General features: G+C 42.9%; 1 protein-coding gene across 1 annotated transcript in view; it reads right to left on the bottom strand.

Moving 5' to 3' along the window:
- The window catches only part of C9 (complement C9), a 50,453-nt gene extending 38,914 nt beyond the window's left edge, over window positions 1-11,539 (bottom strand). The window contains exon 1 of the mRNA XM_032851372.1: window positions 11,429-11,539. Within this exon, the coding sequence (XP_032707263.1) occupies window positions 11,429-11,505 (77 nt within the window). The 5' untranslated portion in view covers window positions 11,506-11,539. The remainder of the gene's footprint in view (window positions 1-11,428) is intronic.
- Window positions 11,540-11,875: the final 336 nt, after the last annotated feature.

Genomic DNA, 11,875 nt, shown 5'->3' on the forward strand with positions numbered 1-11,875 from the left:
GTGATGAGGGAACCAGGCAATTCATCGTACTGCCTGTTTATGTGCATTAGTCTCAGATTTCCCGCTACCTTCTAGAGACCTTTTTTCACTTTGCTTACCCCAGAGTCTGAAAAAGCCTCCAGTTGCCTGGTTTTCTTGTAAGCCAGCAGGATCAGGAAAGCACCTGGGAGCCCAGCTTTCCTACCCCTGCTCTGTTCACATCCTAAACAAGACTTAACCCTTCACACTCTGCTTCAGGACTAACCCCTCACCATTCTGCATTTTAACACTTATACTTTGGCCCTTACAGCCTTCCCTCCCACCCCAGATCCAAAGCTCAGCTGTGCTTTTCTGAGCTTTGAACTTTCTTTCTTGGTTCACCATTTGGATCTCTTCTGGTTACAACACCTCCTTGGATGACATCTTCTTTAATGAAAGAAAACAAACAAAACAAAACAAAACAAAACAAAACCAAAAGCAAAAACCACTGAACAAGCATCCTATGAATGCTCTGCCCCGACTTCCCAGAGCTGGCACCTGTCCTTTCTAGAGTGCAGCCTCTTAATTTAGAGGGCTGGCTCCGTAAGGCCATTGCCTCCGCAAAGGCTCTAGATCCCAGTTCTCTGAGACCTTGACCAACTGAACGTGGTCTCCATTAAAACTCTTTCTCCCTCCCAGTTTCTTTCCATGTGTTTGTATATTGTGTTCAAGTTTTTGATACTAAACAGAAAGAAGCAAATGAATGAGCAAAAAATACCTTCTTTGTGAACTCTACATTTCCTTCCAGCTGCTCCCATTCCTGCCCTTTCACAATGTAAACGAATTTGTAAAAGAATTGTTATCAACATATTTGTTTCTCTTTCATAAAAAAGGGGAAAAAAAAAGAGTTTCATCTCCCCTTTCATCTTTAGGTACTTCTTAAATTCTCTCATCCTTTTAGCCAACTTCCTTGGGAGAGTACTTTGAATCCTGTATTTTGTTCCTTACTCCCAATCAACTGCTCAGCCCTCTTGCCCCAGGGACATTGCTCTGGCCAAAGCCAATGATGGCTGCCATGTGGCTCACATGGTCCTTTTCAGTGCTTCTCTTATTGACTTCCTCACAGGGGTCAATGTAATTGGCCATTCTTGCTGTTTAAAATACTCTCTTCCCTTGGACTGAATGACACTAAACTACCATTTCTTCTTTCTCTTCCTTCGGTTCTCCTACTCACCCATGTGCTCCTCCTCCTTAGAAGGTCTCTGGAATGCTGTTTTTCCAGGCCTTGTCCTTGAATCCACTTTTTTGTTTTTTCTCTCTACACTTTCCCAGGGCTTTGGTTTCCATGCATATGCTAATGATGCTCAGAGATAAGTCTGCCGTCCAGACATCTCTCCTGAATTTTAAGCTCTTGGATAAAACTCCCAACTGGACATCTGCACTTGGATTTCATTATGGTCCATTGAATTCAAAATATTCTCAAAACAAATCCATCATTTTTTCTCTCCTCTCAAAGCTGTACCTCCCCTGTACTTACTGTCTGGGTAAACAGCACTTTCATTTATGCAGTTGGCCTGACCAGAGGCTTGGGTGCTGCCTGTCTTATCCTGCAACCCTCACACTCATCGCCTATAGCTAATCAACCATTAAAATCTGTTGTTTAGTCTCGTAAATGACTCTCAAATCCATCTATGCTTCAGTTCTGACAGATGCTTCTCTGTTCTACACTAAGATTACATCTCTCCTGGATGACAACAATGTCTTGCTCATCCAGTTCCCATAAATTGTATGTAGGATCTTCTAAAAATGCAGATTTGATTGTACCATACCCCTCCTGAAAACATTTCTGGAAGCTTCCTATCACTTTTATGATAAAATCCAAATTTTCTAACATGGTGCAGCAGGCAGAATAATGACACCCCAACATGTCCCTAACCTAATCCCTAGAATCTGAGAATATTTTACCTTACAGGGCAGAAAGGTGTCTGTAGATGTGACTTAGAAATATTATTCTGGGTGGACTCATTCCAAACGTGTAAGCTCCTAAATGCAGAAGAACAGTTCAGGGAGATATAAAGACAGAAGAAGAGGTAGGAGAAATTCAAAGCATAAGAAGGGACCCCACTGGCTCTTGCTGGCTGTGAAAGTGGAAAGAAGCCATGAACCAAGGAAGGCAGGCAGCCTCCAGAAGCTGGAAGAACCAAGAAAATGGATTCCCCCTTAGAGCCTCTGGAAAGGTATGCAGTCCTGGTGGCTCTTTGATTTCCTCCTGATGATTCCCCAGGGTGCTGCTTATTTTGCCTCCAAGTAACCAGGTATCTGGTGCAATGAAGGGAAAACTCCCTTGGTTCTAGAAACTGCACCCTGTAGATCTGTGACATGATACTTTTCTCTTTCCCACCTGCCACTGAGAGTGGCTTCAATGAATAACTAGTTCAGAGGGTACAGTATGGACTGAAGGATGACAATGGAAGGTGAAATCCACTGTACACACTCCAGAGCGATGAGTCTTTTGCTGGCAAGCCTAGAACCCAGCCTACGATGAGGGCTGCTGAGAAAGGCTATTCATCTGTTTCACACACTGGCATCAGGATCCTGCTCCAAAGACATTGGCATCACCACAGACTGTTCTCTAACATCTTTTACATAAATAATAGCACCACATAAATTATGTACACACTGATTCCCTTCTTTCTCAGTTTCTAACTTAAGGACTCCTTTTCTTTTTTACAGGTTCGACTCACACTCTGGACTTAGTACAGAGCTTTGCCTTTAATCTTTTATTGCCCTTCTAGACCATGATTTGAGTTCATCCCTGGAATGACACTATCCTCTGAAAGACCCCCTAGAAAAGTCCTCTGATCACATCCCTGTCCTGGGAGTGGGACTTACAACCCTCTGGATATCAGGTGCCATGTATCTGTCATAAGCAGATACCACAACTGTGTGGCTGAAACAACAGAAATTTATCTTCTCATAGTTCTGAAGGCTAGAAGTCTGAGATCAAGCTGTTTGCTGGGTTGGTTTCTTGTGAGGCTTCTCTCCTGGGCTTGTATATGGCTGGCTTCTCCCTGTGTGTTCAGATGATCTTTCCTCTCTACAGTTGTGTGCAAATTTACTCTTCTTATAAGGACTTATAAGTCGTATTGGATCAGAGCCCAGTAAAATGAACCCATCTTAACTTAATTACCTCTTTAAAGACCCTAACTCCAAACACAGTCATATTCTGAGGTATTGGGGGTTAGGACTTCAACATATGAATGGGGGTAGGGGACACAATTCAGCCTACAACATTCAATAAATGTTTTTTTAACTAAGCAGTTTCTTCTATTTAATTTTTTTTTAATTTTTAAAAAGATTTTATTTATTTATTTAACAGAGAAAGACACAGCAAGAGAGGGAACATAAGCAGGGGTAGTGGCAGAGGGAGAAGCAGGCTTCCGGCAGAGCAGGGAGCCTGATGTGGGCATAGATTCCAGAACACTGGGATCATGACCTGAGGCGAAGGCAGCTGCTTAACGACTGAGCCACCCAGGTGCCCCCAGTTTCTTCTATTTGTCTTCTAGTTTTACTAGACAATTTTCAAATCTCATTTTCTCATTAACCTTTTATTCTAACCTCTGAGACATAAATTTTGTAGGTGTTATTAGTTCTTTTTTACAGATGAGAAACTAAAACCAAAATTATACCACTTATCCAAAGTTGGACAGTTAGTGGCAAAACTGGATTCAGAATCAACCTCTCTCCACTCCTAGTTCACTGCAATTTTGCCCTGTTCCCTATGCTATATCCCCCTCACATCACCAAGTAAATCCTCTTTGAAATGACCTAAATGGTCATAACTTTGTCAATACTTTTTCTCCCCTCCTTCCTCCTTCCTCCCTCCCCCTCTCTCCCCTCCTTCCTTCCTTTCTCCCTTCTTTCCTTCCTTCTTTCTTTCCTTCCTTCCTTCCTTAATAGAGCCATTCTTTAAAGCATATCAGTTGGGGGATGCCTGGGTGGCTCAGTCGATTTAGAGTTGGCCTTCGGCTTAGGTCATGATTTCAGGGTCCAGGGATCAAGCCCTGCATCCGGCTCTCTACTCAGTGGGAAGCCTGCTTCTCCCTCTCTGACTCCCACTGCTTGTACTCTTTCTCCCCCCGCCCCACCATCAAATAAATAAATGAAATCTTTAAAGCACATCAGTTGGACAGCTTGGTTCTTGCCTGGATCTATTTTAAGCTTAAACCTAAATGGTGTCAAATTAGACAAAAATAAGCTGGAAAGTGTGTGAGCATCTGGCTGTTTTCCCTTCATTGCACCAGATACCTGGTTACTTGGAGGCAAAATAAGCAGGACCCTGGGGAATCATCAGCAGGAAGTAGTAGATTATGCAAAAGGAATGCTGTACTGAAATGAATGCACTACATAAATATTAAGAAAGAAGATGAGTGATCTTGGACAGCTCCTTCTGAGCCCACCGCTCCCTCCTGAGCTCCTCTGACTCACTAGGCAGATAATGTTTTGTGGCTCAAAGACTGTGTATGTACAATGCATACCACCTGCCTTTTGCCCTGCTGAGTTATTAGGCAGACTGGAGAAGTATTTGCAAAGCACTTTCTGGATTCCTAGATGAAATGTGTTTATCAAGTAAAACGTATCTCTAAGTGTTTCAATCTCAGCTTGAAAGACACTTCCTAGATCAAAGTGATGTACAGCAGCACGACAGGAGGTCTAAGTCTGGGCCAGGAATGCATTCAATGAAGGGCCATTGATGCACGCCTGCTCCCATCTCCTGGCCATGAAGAGATTCCAGCTTTAGTAAAAGGAAACCTCCAGAGCAGCTCACACTCAGGACACATTGTGGCAGACCCAGGCGAAAAAAAACACCTGCTGTAGGAAGGAATCTTTTTGTCAATAAATAAGGCAATGTGGCTCCTTTGAGTGGCGAAATATAAGCTTCTTAGGATTGCATTCTTAACCCACAGATCTGCCAGTTTGCTTAGTTCATGCAATTCATCAAACGAAAAGGTAATAGGACAACAGTGTCCAACACTCATTTTTTTTAGGACCTTTCCTGATTTCCCAAGTCTTAACTTAAGAGCTTCTCTCAGGTGTTCCCAATGAGCCAATATTCAACGACCCTCACGGAGGGCCTGCTCTGTGTCAGGAATGGTTCTAGTGTCTGGGGCTACATGTCTTTACCACCACAGAGCCTGCATTCTAGTGGCTGAGATACAGTAAACGAGAATCCAGCAGATATAACATGCAGTATCAATGAAGACATGTGAGCAGTCAAAGAAAGGAAAGCAGGGTAAGAGGAGGGCTCTCGGGCTGGGGTTGAGGAGGGAGATTTCTTGTATGGAGTAGTCAAAGAATGCTCTCAGAGGAGGTATGGTGATGTAAAAATGTGTTCACAATTTTTTTGGCCATTCTTCCCAACAAAGATGGGTTCTAAGTGCCCTCTGCCTGAAGCCGGTAGTGTCTTTCTTAACTCCCTGTTGAGTAGAATGTGGTGGAAGTGAGCCTGCATGTTTTAAAGGCTAAGGTTCGAGAAGGCCATACGAGTTCTGCTGGCTTACTTCAAGACAAGCACGCTGTGAGCCCTTTCCCACTATGGATAAAACTGACTACTCTGAGTCTACCACATGGAGGACAGAGAGAAGGAGAGACGTGGAGACAGATTCTCAAAGAGACTTAAGTGTTCCAGCCCCTAGCGGTTTGAGTCTTCCCAGCCCCAGTGACAGACACAAGAGTGAAGAAGCCATCATAAGAATCCCGGGCCGAGTCACCATCTGACTACATCCATGCGGGAGACCCATGGGAACCCCTTCACGGAGCCCAGGCCACCCTTGGACTCATGAACCAGTAAAATAATCGGTATTATTTTAAGCTACTGTCTTGGGATGGTTTGTTACATAGCAATATTGACCAAAACAGATGATACTTGGTTAGATACTTGGATACATTCAGAAAGAAGCTATTGAGTATCTGGAAAAGGAATGTTCTGTGTTAGGGGAAAGTAAGTACAAAGGCCCTGAGACAGTATATCAGAAGCACCGAAGTATAGTGACAGAGAAGAGTGAGCAAAAAGGAGGGTGGCTGATGTGCCTGGAGAAACAGGTAGGGTGCCTCTCCTACTTTGCAGGCTGTGGTGAAGAGTTTGGATCTGATTCTGAGCTTGATGGAAACTCTTAGAGGAGTATGAGAACAGGAGTAACACCCAGAGTTTTCAACAGACTTAAAAATGTCTCTGGTTGTTAGATGGAAAATTGACTAGTGGGGTGTGGGCGAGGCTGGATACAGGCCAGAAATGATAGTGATTTGGGCTAGAATAGTCACAGTGGAGACAGCAGGCAGTGGGCAGATTTGGGACATATTTTAAGGATAATCCCAACAGACGTGCTGTTAGATTGCCTGTGGGAAGGATGCAAACAGGGGAGTCAAGTGTGATTCCCAGGTTATTACCCGAGAAAGCCAGAGAGTGGTGTAGTTTGGGTGAGGTTGGTAGAGAAATCAGTGGGTATGTTTCGGACATGTTAAGTTTGAGATGCCTCTTAGATTTTCAAGAGCTGCTGACTTAAGTAATTAGACATTGTGTTCAGGGAAGCGAGTGCACCATAGATATAAATTTGAGATTTGTCAAAATGCAAGTGCTATGTCCCTCCACGAGGCTAGATGTGAGTGTGAATGGATGGAGTAAGGCTGAGGATGAGCCAACATTTAGTGGAAGTGTTACAACATGTCTGTAGATTAATGGGAATGACTCGGTACAAAGGGAGCTATTGATGATGCAAGAGAGAGGGGGCAGAGTTACAGGTGCAAAGTCCTTGCAGGGGCTGGAACAGATGAAGCCAGTGGATGAGTGGAATGGTGAAATGGTGATGGTGGAATTCTGGAAGTCACAGGAGCACATCACCCCTAACATCATGGTCTTCACTTGGAGACCTTGGCTGTTTCAATCACTGTGTATTTGTTTATATTCCTTAGTTGACTGTAAGCCAGTGAGGGGAGAGACCCTTGTAATGTGTTCAGTATTACACTGCAATTCCTGATGCAATGTCTGGCCCGCGTTGCAAACTCAATAAATATTTACTGTATTACTGACATAAATAAACAAATGACCCTCCTTGTCCAATAGTAGTTGGTGAATAAATATCTGTTAACTTGTATTGAATATGAATATTAAAAACACAGGTGTATACAGCCAAAGAAGGAGGGAAAACTGACATTTTGGATATCTTCAATTTAATAATTAAGCCTAGCTTTTTCATTAACAGATGTTTGGGTGCTTTTCCAGACTGTTGAGACAAATTTAACTCAAATAAATTGAATAATAATTACTAACATTTGGGAGTACTTAGTTTACCTCAGGAATTCTTCGAGGCCTTTATTCTTATTACCTAACGTAATTTTTACATCAGGTCTATGAGATATCTATTACTAGTATCATCACACTTTAAAGATGATGAACTGAGCCACAGAGATGGTAAGTAATTTCCCTCAGTTTACACAGCAGAGGTCACCTGGTGGCCAGGTTGGAATTCAAACCCAGGCAGTTTCTCTCCAAGGGCCATCTACCTAGCCACTCCGGGACTTCCAACTCCCAGTTTAGTGCTCTTTCTTAACTACTCGAAAAATGAAGAATAAGATAATTATGAAAATTATAATTACACCAAAACACACCACCGATACAGTCAAAAGATGAGTGACAGATTGGGGGAGATGTTTATAATTCATACCAGAGACAAAGGACTAGTTTATAAAGTGGTCATAGAAATCCATAAGGGAAAGACAAGAAACTCAATAGGAAAAAGAGTAAAGAACATGGACATTCACAAAGGAAAACATACCCACATTCTTTAAACAGATAAAAAAATACGCAACGTTCTTATGGGAATCATTTCATTATGTATAAAAACATTGAATCATCATGATGTACACCTGAAACTAAGAGCATATTGTATATCAATTATACCTCAATTAAAAAATAATAAAAAGAGAGAGGGAAGTTAAAACTATTTGAAGATAGGGTTTTGTTTTGTTTTGTTTTACCTATGAGACTGGCAAATACCAAAAAGCTGACTGAAAGCTGTTGACAAGTCTGTGGTTCAGTAAGCATTCTCATACTCTGCTGGGGAACGTGCAAAGTGGTACCAAACTCCCGGAGCCACAGGGCCATTTTAGCAAAGAGACAAAGGTGATTTCCTTGTGATTCCTTTACATCACTTCTGGGAATTCGTCCTCAGGTATAATTATCCACTTGCAAACTGATATAGGACTAAAAATACCCATTGCAACGTTGTTGCAAAAGATTGGAAATAACTGAAGTGTTCATCAGTCAAAGATGAATTATCTGGACTGCATATCCACAAAATGGGAAATTAATCAGTTGTGAGGAGAATTGGGAAGTTCCTTCTAAATTGATACGACAAGGTTTCCAGGATATACTGTAAAGGAAAAAGCAAAGTACAAGACAGTATGTGAAAGAAAGGGGAAGGATAAGATTACATACGACTGTATGCTTTAATCTGCACTAAAACATTCTGGAAGGATGCACAGAAGACTGATGAAGGTGGCTGCCTAGGAGAATGGGTTAGGGCAGGAGGGGGTAAGATTCTAAGTACTTTATACGTAAGAACATAAATCTCATGAAAAGTTGTGGGTGGGAAATCAAGACTTCTCACAGTATACTTTGTTATATTTTTTGATCTTTGAACCCTGTAAATATGTTGTTTATTTACAGATTAAAAAGAAAATATAATGATAGCTGTGCCCATGGAGCCCTCAAAGCGGGACGGTCACTGTGCTGAGGACATGGCATGAATTATCAGGAATTTCCCATAACAAGTCACAGTTTTATTTCCACTTTGAGGTGAGGAACAGATTTAGAGAAATTAAGGACTTTGCCTCAGGTTGCAAAGCTAATAAACGATGGACCCTGGAATCAAACTCAGGCCACCTGCTTCCAGGACCTGTGTTAAGAGCTATGACTCTCCTAGCACACTGGTTTTAACATTCTATTCTACTTTGAGAAACCTAAGAGATACTGTCCCATTTATGATCTATTCTCATGGGCACTATTATGTTCACAAACAAAAGGATTATTGATTGATTCCTAATAATTCACTGGTAGCAATAGTTCACTGTCACTTGGCTTCAGGTGAAATGTGTGCAGCCGGATGATAACCCCTGAAGGCTGGCTGTAACTCAATTTCTTCCTTTCCTCCAAACTAGAAAGCATATCCAAGTAATAACAAGTTATTATTTTAAAGAATATTTTGTGTATACTGAGTTTTGTGCCAGGCACAGTTGCTTTAAGTACAATATATATATAATAATTTAACTGTCAAGGAGTCCCTTATTAGATAGGTGCTATTGTTGTCACTGTTAAGGGGTGAATTGTGTCCCCCCACCCCATTCCCCCATCCAGGAAGTTAAAGTTCGAACCCCTGTACCTCAGAATGTGACCTTATTTGGAAAGAAGGTCTTTACAGAGGAAATCAAGTTAAAGTGAATATATTACGGTGGGCCCTAATCCAGTATGATTGGTGTCCTTCTACAAAGAGAAAATTTAGAACCTGACAAACAGGCATAGAGGAAGGATGATTGACAATAGCTCTGTGGTGCCAGAGGCAGGCACTGAAATGAGGTAACTACAAGCCATGGATGCCAAAGATTGCCAGCTACCAGCAGAAGCAGAGAGGGATCATACCTAGGGTCTCAGAGGGAGCACAGCCCTGTGGACACCTTGATTTCAGACTTCCAGCCTCCAGAATTGTGAGGTAATAGATTTCTGTTGTCTGAAGCTGCCTGATTTCTGGTACTAGGAAAAGAATACAGCTGCCACCCTACAGATGAGGGAACCAAGGTACAGAAAGTTTGAGTAACGCGCTCAAACATACATGGTTTGTTCGTTAGTAATGACACCTGCAGCTGAGTTTGGGAAGCCTCACTCCAGAGGAGTGCTCCATTCTGATCAACTCTGTATTTAAAAAAAAAAAAATCATTTGTAAACTCCAGTGCTCTGGTCGAACTACGTGTCTCACTTCCTGATGGATCTGAACACTCTGTTTTGACCTCAACCGTCTGTCAAGGGGCAGAGCACGGAGTGTTCGAGCAGGGTAACCCTCATAAACTCCTAAGGGCCTTGGAAGTGAGGCACTCGAAGCCAAATCCGGCTCAGCAGTGCATCTGCTCCGAGCTGGGGGGCCGGCCAGGGGGCCTTTGTGGTCCTCCCTGAAACAGCTGAGTGCGGCCAGGACCCAGGGACGCAAACTTCAAAGTGGTTGCAGGCTTCCCTGCAGACTCTCCTTTTTGATCAGCGGGAGTCTCAATCCAGGAATGCGGGTTGTTTAAATTATTTTTTTTAACTTAAGAAAGGGTCAGGGTAAGTACCAGAAGGCTAAAGCAACTTTTGGTAACTGCCTTCCCAAATCCCTTTTGTCCCCGATGTCAGGTAAGTGAAAATGTTTTCCAAATGGAACACGGCTTTTCAGCTCACAGCACATGCCGAGTGGGGCTCAGGAGGCGCGAAGGCCCCCGAGGTAGCCGAGAGGCTGGTGAGGATGTGCTTGCCATGGCCATCAGTTTCTAAAACAGAATTTGGTTAAGCTAAGGGTCAGATGACCAAAGTGGAAATGGCTGCAGGTTGCAGTGATGTCAAGGCAGAGGGTGAGTGTTTGGGCAGATGTTGTCCCCCAACAATACTGTCAAAATCGGAAATAGTTCAATACTGTCCCTGGGTTTCATCATTCTGTACTGGATGGCGGATGTGTTCTCCAGCAATTCCGGGTGGAGCAGCGGTGTTCAGTAAGCAGATACTATCTTATGATTTATTTCCTGGCTCAGCTTGGCATGAGTTTCCTGTTCCCAATTAGGATCAGAACAAAAGGAGAGAAAGTCAGTCTTTGCTGGAAGCATGGCTGATGGGTCCGCAAGATGGTGATTCTTCTTGAAGGATAGAACTACAATCCTAAGCCTGAGGTCAAAATGTATGCCTCTGGACACAACCTGGGATGTCAAGGAGGAAAAGCAAGATGCCTAACCCTCACCTGACACGGGGGCAGAAAGGTGAGGTAGTCCGCCATGAAGGGTGGTAGACATTGAGGCAGAATGAGGGAGAGATTAATTTTCTTTCTTTTAAAGTTTTCAGATGTGAAATACTGATAAACTCAGGTTTATCTATCATACCCTGGTGAAAACCAGCTTTGTTTCATCATTCCGAGTATTGAAAGACTATCTTGGCCTTAACATTTGAATGGCTGTTTAAAAGAAATTGCTGGAAACGGCTACAGGTCTCCTTAGAAAACTCTCAAAAACACACCCCTGTACTTTTCCTCACCCTTTTTCAAAGGTTAAATCAGGGACTATCTATCTCAAGGTGGGTTGAAAAAAAATTTTTTTTTAACCTGCTTTCCTGCTAAGAAGTAGACCTTGAAAGATCAAAGCCGGAAGTGAAATTCCAGAGACAAACGGAAAAGCAACTCACCTAGGAGTAGGCCCGGCGGTCAGCAAACTTATTTTTAAAATGCATAGTGCAAAGGCAAACCTCTGGCTGGCAGACATCTGCTCTGACTAGGCGGCCCCCCGTGGAATGGCCACATGGGTCCTGCAAGGCATTTATCTGCAAAGGGCGGGACAACTGGGGGACAATTATTGCTTGTTTTCGGTTGGGGTTTCTGTCCAACTGGGTTTCCTGGGAGCCAAAGTCCAATCAAAGGGGAGTCGTGTCGTAATTCTTCGCCTACTGTTTTCTCATATTGACAAGCATATTCGAGCACCCAGCCCTGTGAGTGCTGAGTTGACTAAGATAAACGGGAGCATTAAAAAACAACAACAACAACAACAACAACAAACAACAAAAGAAAAAACAAAACAAATCTCCAGTGTTTCTCATCTGGGGAGACTCTGGGAGGAAGGATGAGAGAGTAAGCAA

This window comes from Lontra canadensis, unplaced genomic scaffold, assembly GCF_010015895.1.
Source record: "Lontra canadensis isolate GAN:19392208 unplaced genomic scaffold, GSC_riverotter_1.0 scaffold5, whole genome shotgun sequence".
NCBI lineage: Eukaryota > Metazoa > Chordata > Mammalia > Carnivora > Mustelidae > Lontra > Lontra canadensis.